At 40.8% G+C, this 21,517-nt stretch overlaps 1 protein-coding gene across 1 annotated transcript; it reads right to left on the reverse strand.

Moving 5' to 3' along the window:
- Positions 1 to 556: 556 nt before the first annotated feature.
- b3gntl1 (UDP-GlcNAc:betaGal beta-1,3-N-acetylglucosaminyltransferase-like 1) lies at positions 557 to 19,841 on the reverse strand. The gene is made up of 12 exons (XM_074665528.1): positions 19,483 to 19,841; positions 19,025 to 19,141; positions 18,745 to 18,844; positions 17,477 to 17,541; positions 16,120 to 16,185; positions 14,887 to 14,982; positions 10,986 to 11,081; positions 9,509 to 9,633; positions 6,220 to 6,355; positions 6,052 to 6,120; positions 5,837 to 5,911; positions 557 to 5,045 (listed from the first exon to the last, which is right to left on the reverse strand). The coding sequence occupies exons 1-12, from the start codon at positions 19,582 to 19,584 to the stop codon at positions 4,965 to 4,967; spliced, it is 1,128 nt and encodes a 375-aa protein (XP_074521629.1). The 5' UTR covers positions 19,585 to 19,841; the 3' UTR covers positions 557 to 4,964.
- Positions 19,842 to 21,517: the final 1,676 nt, after the last annotated feature.

The raw sequence follows: 21,517 nt of genomic DNA on the forward strand, positions 1-21,517 counted from the left end.
CACATTAAATATCTATTGTTATAAATCATGATTTATTACACCCTGAGTTGTGCTAATTTATAGTTCATTCATCTATAAAGTTGTGATGATTAAAACTTGGCAAATTGTTTGATCTCTTTAGCATCACACTTTGAATTCAGCTTCTGCTTCATTCAGTGAAGTGATAAGAGATCAGAATCTGAACATTTCTTTAATTGCAGGTTACACTTTGAGAAGATTAAAATGGAGTTAGCTAACGGAAGCTGATTGTAAGCTAGCATTGACTTGATATTGTGTTAGCGCTGTCAATAAAGCTGTGTATTTGTCTGTGACATTATTGCTTTATTTAAAGAACCTGTCACTCCCTAGATCATATCTGTGCTAAAGAAGTCTCTCTTCCTCTCTTACTGCCCCCCCCCCACACACACACACACACACACACCCTGCTTGAAACAGAAAGATGTTGAAAGAGAAGAATGTGGTGAAGTTCCAGGTGAAAGAAAAAGCCTTCAGCATCTGACCTCCACGATCTCTTCACCCAAACATACCATAGCATTCTCTTTCTTATCAGCTGCACAGTCAGAGGTCATTAAGACGTGTATGTGCATGTGTGTGCGTGTGTATGTGTGTGTAACACCAGTCTCTACACACATGCAGGCTTATTTGATGGGTGAGGGCATCAGGCCTTGGGTCAGGGTCATTCATTAAGTGTGTGTGTGTGTGTGTTATCGGCTCTGATGTCTGCAGAGAGATAGAGTGTAAACACTGACTGAAGCTCTGTTTACCTTCTTTCAGAGTCTCCCTCATAGTTTCTCCATTAGAGCTTGCTTTGATTATCAGCCTAGTGCTTCATCACGAGGGCAAAGTGGGTCAGGGAGACAGCGTGTATTTAGACAGCGGTGTGGTTGTACTTAAACAAATCTCTTTGGTTTGTACCATTTGAGAATACAGGGTGTCCATTAGATGGACATTTATCCAAAGGCACCTTATAGCTCAATGACTGCATATAATTTAAATAAAAGAAGTCCTGGACCACTGACTGAGTTTCAGGGTGGGGGGTCAGAGGTTAGAAACACTCAGTGTCTGTTCTATGAAAAGATGTGATGAGGAATTAAAGCATAAAAGCTTTAGTGTGGCGGCATTTTGACTGCAGTGCTGTCAGCATGCCATGTTTTCTTCTTTGTCTTTTCTGAGATTTAACTTAAACTCTTGGGGCCGGTTTCCTGTTCAGGGTTTAAATAAAACCAGGACTAAGCTAATCTGGTCTAACTTAATCCCCACTAGCCCCATTGCTTTCTGAGTTGCGACTTATCTTCAGATTAACTAGTTCTAGACTATGGAGTGTGTGACTAAGGTAATCAAGGACTAGACAGATCATGTGTTGGAAGCCGAATTAGATTAACAATCCGCACATGGTGCAAAGGTGGGGTTGCTCTGAAAACCTGAGGTGGAATTTTCCTAACATAAATTTTAGCAGTCTGTGTGAATGGAACAGGAGCCTGATGTTTGATTGAACATGGAGAAAGGAAAAAGAAAGCGGTCCAAAAACTTCAGTGAGAAGATATTTTTGAAGGAAGTCATTTCAAAACATTCTATAATCGAAGAAAAACATCATGATTTAACCACAGAACTCAAAAATCCATCCATCCATCCATTCTTCTCAACTATTTTCAAAATATGGCACAAAATGTACTAACACAACATCAAACAGATCACTTGTAGATCACTGAACAGTTTTCTGCTCCTTGTCTTTATGAAAAGTGCTGCACGGCAAAATTGTTTCTATAAGTGTGTCCAGTTTGATCATTGGCTACCTCTGCCATGGGAACATGAGGGTCACTGTCATAATCAGTTGGTGGGTCTATGCAGCAACGCTGTCTGAGGTAGTTATGAAGCACTGCCGTTGCCACAATGACAGCACAGCGTCTTCTTGGTTCAAAACGTAACGTATTTCTGAGACTCTGGAAATGATTCTTCCAGACACCAAACATGCGCTCTACTAGCCCTCTGGTGTGAATGTGGGCTTGGTTGTAGCATTGCTGCTCAGGCCTGACGGGATGGAGATAAGGAGTAAACAAAAAGTGTGTCTGTGCATAACCGCTGTCACCAAGTGGGATTCCAGTGTGTTCTCCAGCTTCAAACTGAGCACACAAAGAGGAGTTTTGGAAAATCCTAGAGTCACGTGTTGAACCGCTCCAACGTGCAACAGTGTTTGAGAACTGCATAGTGGGAGTACAAACACCCTGTACATTTATTGAAAGCCAGTTTTTACAATTCCTGTACAGCTCAGCATCTTCTGTTGAAGGGCACTTAATGGGAACATGACATCCATCAATGCAACCAACAACTCCAGGAAAGTTCCCATATTCATAGAACTGCATCTTGTAGATGCCCTGATCAACAGCAGCTGGGAACTTGATGTAATCCTTTCTCAGTTCACATAGAGCTTTGCAGACTTTGTGCACTATTTTGCAGACAGTGGATTCACTCATACCACTCAAATCTGCTGTTTCACGATGGAAAGTTCCACATGCCAAAAACCTCAAGGTCACAAGTACTTGTAAAAAAGGAGGTATAGAAGTTCCTCTTGCTGACTTACATGAAATCTTTGTCTGAAGCAAAAAAAAATATTTCAGCTGCATCATTTTTGTACATACGAAAATGGTCACGGAAACCCATATCATCAAATTCATTCAGCAGGTTACTTCTGTCTCTGAGAAATCTTCTTTCTGGTCTTGGTGGTGGTCTTCCAACATCATTGACGTAGTCAAGATAATCCATGTTGACCATGCACAGTGGAGCATCCAGCCTTTAATCCCAAGTTAAACCTGCCCCTGGCCAAGTTTAAATAAAGCTGCCATTTAGACCTGGATTAGCTCTAGTTTTCCTTCAAGAAAGGAGATTATTTAACTCAAGACTAAGACAAGTCTGAGACTATTTTAATCCATATTTCAGAAAGCTGTTATGATAAGTCCTGGTTTAAAACGTGATTTAATCTTAGACTAGGCTTAATCCCTGGCCCTTTTTTATCACCAAGAAAAGCACACAATACCTTAAGCAACAAGTCTGCACCATTCTGTATTGTAATTATTTAAACTTGTAAAAACAGTGAGAGGATAGGAGTTGTCACAAAATAACTGGCACTGAATGTAGTAACCGAACTACCATAAAATAAATCCTCAACATTAGAAATTATTAATCCAAAGTGGCATACTGCAAATAACCACATCTCTTAGGATGACACCATCTTGTCTCAGTGTTTGTGTGTTCAAACAGACAGAGACAGAGACAAGGTGGAGACTAAGTGCTAAGTAGATGTGATAGTTTTCCCAGCGTCTACACAGCACTGTACTGTGGGTGGCAGAGGGCCGGAGTTTTCAAACCTCAGGCTGAATCATTTCCAAACAAGTCCTCCTATTCATCAAACACAATAAATCCAAGCCGGACTTTTAATATGCTGCAGCGACTCTACGCCTTCGCACTAACGTTAAACTGTGCATTCAGTCTACTGTAACAAACAAAGGTAGGACAAATAAAAGACCCATTTTCCGGAGTTGCTGCCACGGTTGCTTCCCTACAAATTGCTGCGGCCACATTTACAGTAAGACAGACCATGTCGGCAACCCAGGAAACTACAGGGGAGAGTTTGTGGAGAAAGGTCTGTTTACCTTTGGGTAGAAAAAACCCAACACTCTGTGAGGTAAAATAAACTTTTTGGGTGTGTTTATGCATCAGAACTGCGCTCTCTTAAAGACGTTATTGTTCTTAAGATTTCATAAGAGACCAAGGGAATGAAAAACAAACACATGCAGTATCCATGTTTGAAGCAGATGTGTGTGAGTGTGTGTGTGTGTATCTGGTTTTTCATGGTTGCATCAGGGAGAACTGTCGACAAACCAGAGCAATGATCCCACACAAGAGACACTTCACCTTTCAGAAGCTGTGGTGGGGTCTGACACCAAAAACCCTGTATGACTTTCAAAAGAAGTTTTACAGATTAATGGGATTAAAATAACTCAAAGATTTTATTCTTTCAACAGTGCTAATTTAATTTTTCTGTTGTGAATCACCTTCTCCTCCTCATTTCTCCTCCCCATTCGTAGCTCCCAAGATGTTAACTCTCTAACTTGTGTGTTAAACTTTCAGTTATTTTCCTCATTGAATTCCTTTTTCGCTTTTGTGAAGCACTTTTTGTTTTGAGAAGTGCTAAATATATGGGGATAATTAATTTTTTTGTCTATGTTTTTTTTCTCTCTCTTGCCAAGTCCTCAGTGTCACTTTATGGTCACTTATACCAGCTGAGGCCCCCATGGTCAGGCCATAAAGTAACAGTTTCACATTTACAAAAACATAAACATTTGCCTTCTTATCTATTTTTAAGATACAGAGAGTTTGTATAACTTTTCAGACACTGCGCTGATACCTGTCGGTCACTTCAATACGAACCAAAGCCAGGGTGTTTTTTTATTAACCTAGCTTAGCTTGAGCTCTTAAAAAGATGTATTCCATATTTACTTGTTGAAAGCACTGCAAAAAAAACTTGCTCATTGCTTTGTTTACAAATCTAAAATTTGGATGAATTTTTGTTTCTGATATTGTTGGGACTAAGAATTAGTGCAGGTTGGATCTTCAGGGACCTGGCAGATCTGATGTGTTTGGAGATGTTTGTAAGTGGAAAAGTCAATGGCTCCAACCACTTCTCTGAAGATGTCTAGATTGAATGGAAATTAGTTAAAGTCTGCAGCTGCCATTTTTGGCCTTCATATTGGACACCAAACAGTGATGTCACAAACACTTACTCCATGTTTCAGACGCTTTGTGATCCCCTCTTCTCCAGACTTGGTATTATCATTGACTGTGTCTCAGTGTTCACTGGTATCACCTGCGTCTCACTCAGTCTGTGTATACTGTATGTGAACGGGCACTCCAGTAATCCTCTGCATTCCTCTCAGAGCTGCTCTAGTCCTCCTCCATGCTCCACTCAGTCAGTTGAAATGGTAGTAATCCTTTCCTTCCCTAAGCTGTAAGAAGTTGAGGTTTTCCTCCAGAACACCTTCTGTCATGTCCTGCAGAAAGAAAAAAAGATGACGGAAAACATGTATGAGCAAATGTTCACAAAGAGACAAGAAGGACGTCACATTCATTGTTTTCTCAGTCGTTTTTTGACCCTGGAAAAGTACAAGGTTGGATTAATTTATTTATTTGTTGCATTCGTTATTTTTACATCTGGATATAAGCACTATGTGTGATTGAATCCAGGTGTTTATGTGGGGTAGTGTGTGTGAGTCATGGAGAAAAAGAGGGAGAGTGTGAGAGAAAGAAAGAGATGGAGTCCAGGTCCTCTGGCTGTGATTACATCTCCCAATTCCCATAATTGATCAATTAGCAGCCCCCCGTAGGTGGGGTCACTCTAGATTTGATGTCTGAGTTTGGCTAGGTGGTACATGGGCAATCAGTGATTTGGTTGCCAGAGCTACTTCTTCTGTGCACAGTTGTGTGTAAAGTGCATGTGAAGTTGTAAAATAACATATAACATTTCAAATATCTGTTCCTAAGTGGATGGCTAAGCAATAAAACCAGAAAACAAATGAAAGTGGAAAATATCAAAACATAAAGGCTGCAGAAACATCTGATGTTTGCTCAAACATCATGTGATCAAAGATCAGGCTCCTGTCTCTACCCATTTCCTGATGGCCTTTATGTACGTGTGTACGTGTGTGTGTGTGTGTGTGTGTGTGTGATGTCCTGTGCCGGGCACACGCCCTCAGTCATTATGTTGTTAACTTAGATTACAGACCTGAGGGACAGGCGGTCAGAAACAGCAAACATACAACACACAAACACGCGTTGTGCTTACCAGTTTGACACAGATAATGAAAGGGGCGGAGGCGTCTTTGTAGTGCAGTACTGGGATCTTTGGCTTTGGTCTTTGCTGTACAGATATTAACCAATAGAAAAACAAAAAGACAAACCTTAGTGTTTTTAAACTGGAAAATGTTTTGAACTTTAGGTTTACACCCTCCATCCTGCTTACACTAATCACAACATGACGCTTTAAGTGTTTTATCTCACCTTGGACTCCTCGTATGTGTAATAGCCTTTCTGGATCTTATTCACATCAACATCACAGAAGGCCTTTACCTGACACATAAATAGAAGTTCCAATGAAAAGTGGCACTTGAAAACATAAACACGTTTTCTTTGTAAGCGATTTTTTTTTAGATGCTTTAGGAAACATGCCTTCTTCTGATAGACTGGGCTCAGGGACCGGTAAAGCTTCCGACCCTGTTTTCCAGCGTTCCATATGGTGAAGCTCTCCCATTGGCTGAGAACTCGCTCCTGCAGGAAGTCGACTCGCAGCCTCCAAATAGTTTCCCTGGAAAAGAAAGATCACATGACTACATCTGATGACAGTCTCCCTTTGCAGATCATACATTGAATATTTAAGGGCACTGACTCACTGATAATGTTAACATATCACTATAAACCCAATCCTAAGAAAAGTTAAATCACTGTGTCAACAGTTAACACAAACAGATGTGAAAACTGACCTGTGGTCTAAAAAAATCTGAAATTGACATTCTGCACATTATACAACAAAGGCCGTGGGTGCTGAATTGGCTTGCCTGCTGTCCTGACTTGTCACTTGCTGAAAACATTTGGCACATTGTGGGACAAAACATTTGACACAGAAGACTCTGAACTGATCAGCTGTTTAGCTAAAATCTCACATCAGGCAAAACTGGGGCAGCATTTTCTTTTTGAAACTTTGGAAACTGGTCTCTTCCATTCAAAAACTTAAAGAAGAGGTGATGCAACACATCAATTATCTCATGGTGATAATCCTGCACAACAGGAGCATCACCTGAGACAAGCAGTTCACACGCCACTCTGATTAAATCCCCGGAAATGTGTCCGTCATTTTCATTCTGCTCTGGACAATGAGGTAAAAAGATACTGATACTGTCGGATCCTGTCCTGCAATCCAGGCAGAGGCAGGACAGTTGATAACTGCATCTCTAAAAGTGTTTTTTCAACATTAGAAACCATGGTCTTAAGTTTGATTGAAGAAGTTGATCTGCCCCTTGAAAGCCCCTGTTTAAGGAGGTTGTACTTTTAATATGTGCTTGAATGTTTTGCCTACATACTAAGTGTTTCTTATTGGTAGGGTAAACTCTGATGATTTTCTTTGACACCCTATCCGCTCTGACTTGACATACAACATCGAAGACTGTCTAGAAACTTTATGCACAGTACAACAGTTAGCACAGAGGATATTTAGCTTTTGCTGCTTTAAACAAGCTTTAGTACACAGTAGATAGATTCCCTGAACTGACACAAGACAAGCGCAAGCAGCAAGGCGCTTCCAAAAGTATATGAAACCATATTTCCTCAGAAAGTCCCTGAAAAAAATGTAGTGGTTTTCAGAAGAGTTCCTGGAATAAGGTTCCTTGCATTGCAAGCGAGTTCAGTCGCTTTGAGGGATTTAGTCTCATCCCCTCCCAGTCCAATCTGCACAATTACCTCTTCACTATACACTGTCCCTTACTTACATCGCACCCATGCTCTTAACACCTTCCCACTGACTTACTTCCTCTCCCTCTCACTCACACACACACACACACACACACACACACACACACACACACACACACACACACACACACACACACACACACACACACACACACACACACACACACACACACACACACACACACGCATGGGTGAGCATGCATGCATGCACGCACACGCTGGTCTTGAGTAACTATACAGACACGTTCTCAGGAGGTCCCCTGCTCTCTTCTTTTGATGTGAGTGTTTCACTGGGTCTAACACCAGGCCTCATATGACAAACAAACTCAAACCCACCACCATGGTGGTCTCTACAGAACCTCAATACAAGCTTTGATTGTAAGACATGGCAGAAACATGGCAGGGATTTACTGTAAACAGTATCTGTATACACACGCTGAAGCTGTTATCCTACTTTTACCGCACGGATCAAAAAGGCAAACACACACTTTCACACACTCTGGTATACATTCTCTAACACATTGTGGATAAACACTCCTCTTCATGAGGGGGTCGTCTCTGTCGTGTCGTCTGACAGATATGAAAAAGAGATGAATGACACACTTCTCACCTTTCTGACACACTCTCAAGTAGGGATATGTACTAGATTAGGAACTTTTATATGAACCGACCAAATTCTGTATGTGGTATTGATTCACGTAAAACCAAAAGGTACCATGTTTAGATACCTAAACACATTCTTGTGACAATGAGAGAGTGGAAGAGTAGATGATTTTCCATGCTGGACATGAGCACACCATTGTAATCTTATATATTAAAGAATAAATATGTTAAATAAATGTTTATGACTTTGAGATTTTATTATTAAACAAATTCATATTTATCACCACATAGACACACAAAAGTACCGAAAATTGGTATTGATATTAAGTACCGATATTGACTGCCAGGTACTGGGCATCAGTACTGTACCATGCTAAATGTGAAAGGTACCCATCCCCACTCAAGATTACACGTGCTGGTGACAGGCAGCAAGAAGGTGATAGTTGGATTTGGTTAAAGAGAGGACGTTAGTTTGATGTGGTGGGAAAAGATCCAACTGCGACATGACAAAAGCGGATGAGAGGGGAAGGTAGTTTGACAGCCAAAAATCTACAGATGATAGATGAAGACAAAGAGGAGGATGACGAGTAAAAGAGTTCGTAAAAAATAGAAAATATATGAGACATGGACACATGCAGGGCGGAAGGAAGGAAGGAAGGGAGGGAGGGAGGAGGGATAGAAGGAGAGACAACAGGAAAGACAGGATGAAAGGGAGAAAAAGTGTGTGCGCGTGGGGGGGGGGTGGGGGGGGGGTGCTTCTCCTTTGGTGTCTACATTTTTAGACACACACACACACACACACACACACACACACACACACACACACACACACACACACACACACACACACACACACACACACCTGTAGACACTTTATGACCTTGCTGAAAAACGGGCAACAGCAGGAGTGTGCGGCACTTATGAATCATCTCAAACGCATACACATATACATACACACACATACACACACACACACACACACACACACACACACACACACACACACACACACACACACACACACACACACACACACACACACACACACACACACAAAGTGTCTGAGAGGTTGTGATCATTCCACAGATGGGAAAACAGGTTTCAATTCCTGCTTCATATGCTGGGAAAGTATCTGGAATTCCAAAATCATACTCCAAAAATCCCAGGATTACAAAAACATTCCTGTGTATGGTATGTGTGTGTGTGTGTGCATTTAGATATTTATGTGCATGGGTCTCAAGTCCTGAGAAAATCTGAGATGCCAGTGGGCAGCTGTGAGTAGGTGGAGGATCAACACAGTGTCCAAGTATTCAACGTGTGTGTGTGTGTGTGTGTGTGTGTGTTAAGTGTCTGAGTGTGTGTCTGTGTGGGTGTGAGTGTTGAAACTGACTCCGTCACAGAGTGAGTCGCAGCCTTCTCATGGTAACGATACACCAGCAGACACTCGTTCACTCTGGCCACGCCCCCTCCTTGACGAATACTCTGGTAGAAGAAGAGTAGGTCCTCAGGGACTCCCTGCAGAGGAAGGAAGCTGGTGTGAAATAACTGTTGCAGATGTTCAATATTTGTCGGTATTTGAGGGTTGGGCAGAGGGATTTTATGCTGTTTTTACCACAAACCAGTCCAATCAAGCAGACAAGATTGGTCTCTCTGAGAGAAACCAACTGAACACATCGTCGTCTACTTGAGCAAACTTTTGGACATGTGGTTTAAAAAGTGATTTACGCTCCAGAAGAGACTGTCTTTTAAAGCATCACAAAAGTCTTTACTGTTTAATCCAAGTTCAAAGATGGAAAAAAATGTGGACAGGTACTCAGAGATAAAAAGACTAGACTTTTAGGACAGTTGTTGATGACTGAAGGCGGGGTTAGCTGCACCCTGCACAGCCAGACTGTACCCAGTGATCCTTCATAGAATGAAGACAGGTGAAAATTTGAGCAATGTAAGAGTGTTTCCAAAAGTAATGCAGGCCTGTTGGCTACCAAGACTCACTGACATCTATGGAGAAAAAAGGCTGGTCAGTGTGGTTCAGCATAAATTGGAGAGAAAGTTAATGTTGGGTCTGATAAAAAGGCTTCTGAGCACACACAGCACTGCAGATTTCAGTAGGAGGTCGTGTAACCTCAGAGGGATCAGGGTGCAATGCTGTCCCTGTCCACCACTTAAAGCGCCAACGATGGACACGAGCATCAACCACGGAGCACAAGGTGAACTGCACAAGACAAGTGCCAGGTGTTAACATGTCTCCAAATTCCCCACACCTCAATGAAATCCAACATCTGCTGGATGTGCTGAACAATGAAGCCTGATCCATGGAGGTCCCATCACACAACTTCCAGGACTTGACTGCTGCTAACATCTTGGTGCCAGATGTCACAGTACACTCACAGAGGTCTAGCAGAGTCCATGTCTCTTCAGGTCAGGGCTGTTTTTGTCCTGACCTGAAAAGACTGATAATAAGCAGGTGGTAAAAATGTTATGGCTGATCTGTGTATCTCCAAAGAGACAATGTCAAGTTTCTGTGTGAAAATATCAGAGGGTTGACTGCATCCATTTTTAAACACTTTTTTTGATTGTATCCATTGTTAGCTTCATTAATTTGCTTCCGAAACAAATATATATTGTGGCAAGAGGTACGTTTTTACAACAGAGTGATAGTGCTCATGGGAAACAGAGTCTTCATCCTGGAAAGACTACAGATTCTTGCCAAAGACATCCCTCCAATTGATGCTGAATTGATAGTTTTCACAGAGGCTTTAAGATGGGCTGATACTGGGACCTGAGTCATTAAGGTCATCAAGTCAAGTGAAGCGTGTCTGAGGAAGAAACGAAACAGTAACTAAAACGTTTTAGGTGTGGTAGCTCACCTTGCCTCCCTCGTCAAATGGTCCAACCTTCAGGAACCAGTCCCTCGAACAGAACCATGTCGGCATTACGACTGTAGGCCCATGAGACGTGTACATCTAAGACACATGAACAGATCAGACGACTTAACAGGATACACGCATAAACGCAATACAGATATTAGGTCTCTTGTATTCACATCAACTCTTAAAGACCAGACTTCTTCTGGGTGTCCAGACTGTTTGAATGAGTAAAGTCAACTTTCAAGCCCTGGATCTGTATGAATTCTGATACATATTTACTTTATTATGAGCAACATTAGTTTAAAGCTCTTGTGAGGAAACTTTAGTTGGTCATTAAAACAAGACAATCAAGGACAAGAATAACAGTTTGTAGCAGCAACTGCTGCACCAAAGACTATATCCTCCGTGTAAGCATTACACACTTAAAGCTGGCTTGTGGTTTCCACATGAATGTGACACATAGAAATGAGACACCCTAAATCAGGATGACAGAACGCGTGTGGCTTTTATACTTTTAGATGCTCCCCATGGCGTCTGTTCCCAAACTGCAGGCGGCAGCGTATCACAAACGCATGTCTACCACAGTACTAAACTTAAGCAGAAGGAGTTGTTTACACTTTTTACCACTTTTTTTTCGGTGTGGCTGCAATTTTACACCAGGGATTGTTCATCACACAGTAGTCATGGTGATCTCTGAGTGATGAATCATATACATGCCAGTACTTAAGTACTTGAGACACTAGGAGCTCTTGTTCGTTCACACGTCTCTGTGTGGAAGCTAAAAATTTTCAGATGTGCACAATGAAGAAATTTTTTGCTTGAAAAGGACTGGGTGAAGGGGCGAGGCTGCTATAATGATGTCATTCACCCACATGGAGGTGTGCAGACCTCGTGGAGGAGTCGAGCATATACCAGGCTTTAAACTCCTCGTCTGAGCCATGCATCAGAAAGAGTTTTTTTGTGTCAGAAATATGATTTGTATGCACAAGACAAACTCAAGAAAGAGTTTGAGAAAAGTTTGAGATTTATACTTGAAGCTGAGTCAAAGACAAAATTCTATTTTTTGTTGTAGGAGAGACAATACATTTATCCTATCCTATCTTATCTTGGCTTATCGTATTGTATCTTATCTTAACTAAACCAAATAATCAAATCCAGCAAGAAGTACATTACTAAAATACATTCACACACACACACACACACACACACACACACACACACACACACACACACACACACACACACACACACACACACACACACACACACACACACACACACACACACACACACAGAATGCATGAAACAGCACTTCATTTCTGCTTGAGTTTCAATTAAAGAAACATTTGCTTGCTTGGTAACATAACTCTCCTATCAGATAAAACCTGGGCAGATGTTGGCGGCTGGCTTAGGGAAATTTCCCACTTGGCTTTCATTACAAAAAGGGAGTCTGCAAAATTTAACTTCCAATCCAGCAAACAAAACAGGTTAGAGTGCAAACACATGTGAGTGCAGGCGTGTGTGTTTCCTGAAGTGCAGAGGAAGGATACACACTTACATCCCCTTTAACGTGATCTTTGACTAATGAGCTTGTTTTGGCCTCTTCATCCTGCTCTAACCACAACGTTTTGAACACACAAGGGCTGATTTATGGCCTCTGTATTTCTTGACTCGTGCCTATCCCCCTCCCCAGACCCCTGGCTCTTCTCGTTCCTGCTTTTTTTGTGTTTGTGTGTTTTGTTGTCAAATCAAAGAGGTCATTTCAGGTTGATGTGTTTCTCCATCCAAGTGCGTCACTTCTTATGCTCTGTGTTGCTGCCATGTGTACGTGCATGATTGTGTGTGTGTGTGATCATCCTCAGTTGAAGCAGAATACTACTGTATTCAACCCAAATGAATCACAGATGAAAACTGTGAAAAACATCTGGATCCAGCCAATTGAACAGCTGGACAAAATCTAGTGAATTAGCCTGTGTGTGTTTGAGTGTGTATGTGTTTGTGTGTATGGAAGCTGTGTGTGTTTGTGTGTCCACCTACGTACAACTCCTCTCCTTTCTGTTGTAATATTGCAACACTTTGCAGAAGTAAGCTGTGGCCAAAGCATGAATAAGAGGAATTAAAATGAGTTCTGGGAATGAGGGGGACAAAGAGAGAGTGGATGGGCAGGGGAAGGTTTAGGATCACCATATCTAATGGCCAACAGATGAACACCCAGGGAACAGCTCTGGATCAAGTTAGACCAGCATCACTGAGTAAATCTCTGGTTAAACCCGGTTAGATTCTGTTCCTCTCTCCACAAACCTGAAAGTTAAGGCAGCCAAAGGAAGGAAGGAGAAGGAGAAGGAGCTGTTTTTAAGCCCGCAGAATCAATGTATGAGCTCATTCTCATGCTCCATGAAACCTAATATCACATGAATAACCTGGAATGTCTGCTAAGGAGTTATGCAGACCGTGTGTGTGTGTATGTGTAAGACACGGGGTCCAGGCTGTCTTGTATCCTTAGTGACAGAGTGTTTTGTTCAGATGACAACAGCAATCTTCCGTCTCCACATAAATAGAAAAGCAGTGAGTGGTTTTGTTATGCTATGACTGGCTCTTTTACCATCCAATGATTAATGTAACAGTTTAATATGATAATGATAAGAGGTGACCTGTGAGCTGGAAACGTGGAATGCAAATGTTTCCCCTCCACAACCTCAGTAAGCAGTTTGTATAGGACTGTCACATATTGTCTCACCAAAGATGTGTTAAAATACTTCAGGTTGGTGTCATCATTGTGACTGTCATAGCTACAGCAGAAATGCAGAAACAGAAGTTACACATGTAAACACTTTTCTTGCGATGACGTGTCACAGTAGGAAAAGTGCAGGAGCAAACAGCAAAGCTAATGACGACTGGATATTATTCATGCTGACACACTCCGGGACTTGAACAGCACAAAATCATTGACTACAAATGACACCTACGTATGTTTTTTTAAATTTTCCTCCACTGCACTGGAAAAAATCGAAATCTTATCAAGCGTTTTTGTCTTATTTTCAGTAGAAAATGTCTATTTATTCTTGATATGAGCCATATTCACCTGACCAGTCCAGAAAAATGTCTTGTTTCAAGTTATTCAAAGGCAAAAATGAGGTCTGAATTGCTTGTAACTAATAAAAAAAATCTGCCAATGTAACAGGAGAAAAGTTACTTGTATTGAGACATTATTCTAGTTTTAGCAAATTTTCAAGCATTTTTTTCTTGTTCCATTGGCAGATTAGTTTTACTTGTTACAAGCAATTCAGACCTCGTTTTTGTCTTTAAATAACTTGAAACAAGACATTTTTTCTGGACGGACCAGTTGAATGTGGCTCATATCAAGAATAATACGACATTTTTTACTTAAAATAAGGCAAAAACACTTGATAAGATTTCAGTTTTTTGCAGTGTGTTTAAGCTCTGGGACAGAAGTCAAAGGGATTCATTTACAGCTTCTGGATGATGTTGATGGACTAGCTTAAAAATACTTCATTGATGGTCATGTCTGGTGACTTTCACATAGCCTATCAATAGGCTTCACTGCAGCATCAGTAGAAACTGGTTCTTCTCATTAGGGTCATTCGTCTGTGTGATGGACTTTCCATTGCAAACACTTTCCCCCTGTTAACTCCACTCAGCAGACAGCTGACAGTGTGAGCCATTTCCTCTGGGGGGACCAACATGAACGCAGAGGTTGACCTGATGCAGCGTCCTCCGTATAGTACAGTGCCACGTTTCCGTGGAAACTGCAGACAGCAGGTATGTATCCTGTTTCTGTCTGACCTGCTTGAAGCCTGGCACATGACCCCCTTTACACACACACACACACACACACACAGAGACAGTATTAGCACAGTAACATAGAGCTGTGGGTTTCTACCTGTGTGATGAGCTGCTCCTGAGTGGTTGTGTTGATCCAGCGGGTGTATCGCTCCGTAGATCCCTCTGGTACCCTCCGAACTTTACATCCTATCAGCTATCACAAAAAAACAGACACAGAGCAGGAGTGAGAACTTCCTCTTGTTTGGTTTTGGTTGTCCCAGATGAGTTTGTTAACTTTTGTGTATTCCTAAAACTTTTGTTTTCAACTTTTATGATTGAATGATGAAGATTTAAGACTTTAGAGCTCCTGTGATAAGCTTTTCGATAGTGATTCTGGTGCAGTGATGCTAATTTTAGTCCATATCAGAACAGATTAAAGAGGCCATTTTTGATGTACAAGATTTGTAGAATATATTGACGATCTATGTATTGTTCTGTTTTATTATTTGAAGGAAAAAAAGTTGATAACTCAATGAAACATTTGAGCTTATGAATCTTCAGTTGTTATAAGAAGGAAAAAATCTTTTGCTCTTAGGCATCATCTTGGCCATTTTAACATTCTGGATGTGTTGGGACATCTTGTTCTTTCGCTATTCTGAAAAAACGTTGAAAATAAAAATTATGATACAAGAACTTTTCATTTCAAATTCAAGCTTCGTACATTATTTTTTTCACACTGCTCCAGTGTTTGTCTAAGTTTATTCTGTGTGCCTTTGTAACATGTACAGGTCGTATCAAACAGGAGAAAGATGAGCAAAGATTGTCTGACTTAAAGAAGAAAGAGGTTCATTCAAGGTAAAAATATATCTATAACACAGGATCAAACTAAATATGATTCAAGACCATAAAATATCAGCGCTATAACAAAGACAGGCAGGCTGTTTGTGCACGGCAGCAAGCCCTCTGTCTCCATGCTGTCTCCCTCACTTCCCTCATACACACAACCTTTAACCTCTGACCTGGCAGGCCACAGAAAGCATCAACACCGGATACTCATGCTGCTCTGCGTGCCAACTGCATGGAAGCACACACACACACACACACACACACACACACACACACACACACACACACACACACACACACACACACACACACACACACACACACACACACACACACACACACACGTCTGCTCACAATAACAGCATGAATATTTTTGATCTTGAGGCGAGAGCCAGTGTGACGATCACACAAAGAGGAGGGGGGAGAGGGCAACAGAAGGGAGAAGTGGTGAAAGGCAACAGTGAGGGAAGGAAGTGAGTAAGCAGATACTAAAGGGGGCACTTACAGAGTTTGGGTGGTGGAGGGAGGCTTCATACTGCAGACGAACCCTTTGGGGCAACATAACATCATCCTGGAGAATGAAAGTCAAAAACTTATTTTAAGTATTTAGTTTCATGAAACATCAAAGAAACAGGTTTCTATGAGACATCTGCCCTCCAAAACACAGCATTTATCTTTGAATCCAGGGTTTTCTTGCCTCATTAAACTACTAGGTTGTGTGCAATACTAAAACAATAAAACTTATAAGGGCGGGGCAAGAACATAAAAAGCTTTGATACCCTCAAACTTTACCAAACAAGGTTAAAAACAAATTACAAAACTGGGCTTTGAGAAGCAAATGAAAGCTGAAAGTGAGGACGAAAAAAGTGGACTTTAAGTATTAATATGAAGCTCTTATGAGGGATACCCAACATAAAAAGCTTTGATACCCTCAAACTTTACCAAACAAGGTTAAAAACAAATTACAAAACTGGGCTTTGAGAAGCAAATGAAAGCTGAAAGTGAGGACGAAAAAAGTGGACTTTAAGTATTAATATGAAGCTCTTATGAGGGATACCCAGTTTGGGTCAGTTTTGGCAACCTTTGTGGACAAATCTCAGCTGATCCAATCCTGCAAATGTAAATGCAGTTTTTTGTCACAATACACTTTCAATGTTAAACCCTCGGCTGTTTTTGGACAGAGAAAAGTCTGAAAAGCCTGTTGCTGCAGCCTGCTCTCTCACACCATCTCACCTGCAGCACTTTGAGGTTTAAGAAGGAACATTACAAGATTACACAGTTTCACCCCTGCTCGGTTATTCAGTTTGCTTCCCCAAGTGATAAAGAAGCTTGAGTGTTGATTTTAGTTTGTTTCACAGCCATCTTGAAACTTCTCACAGTGACTGGTTTCAGGGGAAGCAGCACCAGAATATGAACAGTTTCAAGAAGAGAAAGTAAAAGAAGGACAAATAGGGAAGAACACAGGAGGAAGTTTAGTACAAAAGAGTCTTCAGCACATGACACATACTCAGGCTGCTTAAAGTTTAACATTTCAGATCACATATAAGGATGTCTAGTTCTTTGATTCTCAGTTTTGATCATGTGTCCTCAAAGAAAGCACCACAGCTCTGTGTTTGAAAAACTGAGCTGCCACTCATGTAAACACACACGCAATTACACACATATACATCAAACACTGCTCTGAGCTCATTAGCCATGTCTCCTGACAGATCTGTCACACAGTCACTGAGCTGCTCTGTGTGTGTGGTGTGTGTGTTCGTGTTTAGCCAGTACATTTGGAAAAAGCAGTACAATTTAATTAGCTTTGACTCACTACTCACTATGAAAAACATCTGCACATAAAAAATTAAACACACACTTACCGCATCCTGAAAGCACAAGTACTGTCCTCGGCTCTGAGATATTGCCTTATTCTTTGCATATCCCACTAAAAGACAAAGGGAATTGAACATTGATGTGTAAATGTTTTTCTCTGTGTGTTGTGGTCTGGAATTTGTTGATGCTGTTGCCCACTGACTATTTCCATTGGTCAGTCCATGTGTTGATGTCACATCATATTCAATCAACAGAAATGTGAAAAGATTTTAAGGGGCTTAACATTTACAATAGCAACCCAAAGACTACAGCTGAAGAAGATACAACAGCCACATGCATGTATAAGAAAATGTGTCAGAGTTAGAAACTAGAAAAGCACTCAGAGAGCGCAGACCTCCACCAAGCATATTGTGATTGTTACGCAACACTTTAGCTCTTCTTTAATGTTATACTCCCTTTCAGCAGACTGTCTGCTACAGTTTGGTGTTAGTTGCAGGTTTGTACGATAATTTGTTACCTGACAGTGTTGAAAATTATGATGACCCAGTACATATTTCATATTCAGGATCTTAGTATCCAGAATATTGCCAGGATCTGGATCGTATTTTTACATCTGTCAGAAATTATGGTGACCTTGTCTTGTATTGTTTTGCAAAGCAATCCGACCATTAATTGTGGAGTTATATACACGTATGGTGAAAACGGCCCTATCTCACAATGATAAAGAATCCTTTAAAAAATCCTGGATCCAGACGGTGATCCGGGTCACCTCCAAAATTCGACCACTTCTTCCTTATCCCATTTCCAGAAAATTTCATCAAGCTCTGTTCGTTACTTTTTGAGTTATGTTGTTCACAGACAAACTCTCACAAAAACATAACCTCCTTGGTGGAGGTAAAAAAAAAACATTTAGCACAAAAAATAAGCAGGATGAGTCCCAGCTTTTGAACAATTATTAATCAAGCACGCTGATCAAGATTTTAAAATGAGCCATGCTGTGACATTCAGCTCTATGTGAGATCTCAGTTTCACTGTAAATGGTAAGCTACACAGATTGTTTCCATTTAACAGCAGGGAAATAGCTTCAGGAGAATTTCCCCTTGTTATTTTTATGAAGAATTTGAGAAATATACTCAAATTACAATAAAATGTTGGTGGATATTACCAGAATTTACACTAACAAACAATTGTATAATCATTGCTCTTTTTGTCTAATCTTTGCATTTGTTATTTTTTTAGCACCCAAAATGATTAATCTACTGAGGTCAAAGTTTTACAAACTGGCTCTTTATCTGAAACCTGGAGGCACACTTACCTCCTCTGGGTTGGGCAGAACTGTGACCACAGATCAATACAGAAATGCCTTTTGCCTCCAGCCTCTCCCTCCAACTCTCGACCACCTTCTTGGAGTCATCCTTTGGGTGACACATATGCATGGGAGAAATTTGAGAACTTGTGCTTTTTGAGAATTTGAGCTTTTCGCTCAAATATTGGCAAGCATAAACAAACAAACAAACACACACACACACACACACACACACACACACACACACACACACACACACACACACACACACACAAACAAACAAACTTACAGTACTTGAATCATCAAAGACTGAGAGCTCCATGGTCCCAGTGAAGTCTTGGTTTGTGATGGCCTGCAGACATTCATCCAACCAACAGGATGCATTGTATACGGGCATGACTATACTCTAAATGGACAAAACAGAGATCTTACCACCAATGGAGTATCAACTTGATTTTGTGAATGACATGACATCAGAGGGTTATTTGGGGTGCAGGTATACGGATTAATGAAGCCAACTGGCTAAAGTTCAAATATGTTAAAGTGTCTCCAAAAAAAGTTCAAGTTATAATCTGCTAATATGCTTAAATTTCATATGGAAATTAGATGTACAAAAGCCAGAGTTAGCTTCTGCATATTATGAGATCCCTGAAGCAGTCTCATTCAGGGTGTCTTCATACTTATTACCACAATGTCCTTTTTTAAATAAAGGTATGGTAGCAAGGGAGGGACACATCTATCACCAACCACGTCCACGGCACTCCTCTCCTCCTCTCGCATTCCTTTTGGTTCGTCAGCTTCATCCTTGGAGGTCCTGAGTCGCTTCGGTGGGTTCATGTCTCCATTCATTAAATAAAATGTGCACTTTTTAGAGATATAGAGGCGAAAGCAAACGCGTGGTGATTCGTAGGACAAACGGGTGCATGCACTTTGATACCGATGTCACCAAACACTAATGTTGTAACAATTCTCTCCACAAAATACATCCAGGTTAACATAATACATGTAATAATTATATCTTGACGGTTTTATGTTAGTGAATTCACCCTACAAAAACCTGCAGGTTACTGTTCACCGGCAGCGTGAAGAACAGAATCTCAACTTCCGCAAACAGTCCGCCGAACACGCTCATTGGCTCGTGCGAAACACGGACAGGCTTCAGATTGGCTGTTGATCACGTCAATCATTAGCAAGTGTTACGTGCGCCCAGTGCGTCAAACTGCCTGGTTGGCTCAAATAGCAGATGATTATGATAAAAATAATAATTATTTTTATGTGTGGAAATTATAATACCATGGTTAATCGATCTTCAACAGTCAAGAACAGCTTATGCAGTACACTTGTAGCGAGTTGTCTGAGAATACCAAATTTAGAAAATCTGTTTTTATAATGTGATTTAGGAAAGAACAACAACAAAAAAGAATATTTGCACAAAAAGTAAGAAAAAAAAGTACTTTGTTACCTAGTTTGAACTATGATTTCCAAAGCTAGTTTTAAAATTTAAAACTGCAGAGTTTGTTATTATGACATGTTACTAACCTGCTTACTACATGAAAGCAACAGCTCAACATTTGTAAAAGGAAAGGGACCCCAACAATTTTCTTTCTGAATGCAAAATATTTAAGAGCTGGGGCAAATATTCATAGGAACTTTTGCTCTTTGATGGTGCTAATGTTGGTCTAGATGTCTGGGTCAGCATAGAGAAAAACAGGATGGACTGAATCAATATTTTGATCATTTTTCCATTTTTACCTTTGCAGAGAAGTAAGAGTGTGTGTGTGAGTGTGTGTGAGTGAGTGTGTGTGCGTGTGTGTGTGTGTGTGTGTGTGTGTGTGTGTGTGTGTGTGTGTGTGTGTGTGTGTGTGTGTGTGTGTGTGTGTGTGTAAGAGAAAGGGAGGGGGGGGGGGGGAGTGTTGTATGTTTATGAGGTTTAGTATGTGGTCTTTAGAAATAATTTCTTTGGTCCTGGTATGTGTTGGTCAAATTTTTTGATAAATATCAGTCTAAGACAACAATGAACATAGTTAGTATAAAAACAAAGCATCAAAAAAGTAGCAGCACTCTGCAGGCAGGAATCCAGCAGTATCAGGTCTGAGTGATGTCGTAATTAAATCTCTGGTTTTCTCTAGTTTTGATATTGACCCTTTGTAATAACCATTTTTTGTGACTGTTCTGATCATATCTAAAAATGGGGCAAAACTCAGATGGGATGCAGTTATAATGCATAATTATTTGTTTCCATCTGCATCTTTCTCAGAATGAGTCTTTTTTTTTAACTGAATGCATCAGTAGATCAGATAAACATGGCACTGCAGGAAGGAAACAACAGCTCCTGAAAGGGTGTGATGAACCGGTGCCAAGATCAGGACCACTCTTTCATGCTTGAGTGCAGGAATAAAAGACTGAACTTAGCACATGCACACACACCTGCTTAATAGGAAAAAGGCTGCATGCTTGCCTACTCTTATGGAAACAGTTAACAAAAGCATGAGTCACTTTTATGCTTCTGTCTTCTGAATAACTGTTAAAGTCCAAAGCAACCATCCATTTTTCTTTTTTCGGGAGTTTTGCGCCAGGTCTGTAAAGCAAACCAGACAACTGTAAAGGCTTATTGAGATTGATAGATGCAGACAATCCAGTGAGATCAGCTAAAAGATGATAATAATATTCATATGGCTGAATCATAAAGGCTCAGGTTGCCTGGCAGGTCCACTGGGGCCCTTTGACACACAGCTTCACTTTTGCAGTAAAAAAGAAAAGCATTTACTCTGATTGCTGTTCT

The sequence above is a fragment of the Halichoeres trimaculatus genome, unplaced genomic scaffold (assembly GCF_033239565.1).
Source record: "Halichoeres trimaculatus isolate MK-OKI-2021-1 unplaced genomic scaffold, fHalTri1.1 fHalTri1_scaffold_2, whole genome shotgun sequence".
NCBI lineage: Eukaryota > Metazoa > Chordata > Actinopteri > Labriformes > Labridae > Halichoeres > Halichoeres trimaculatus.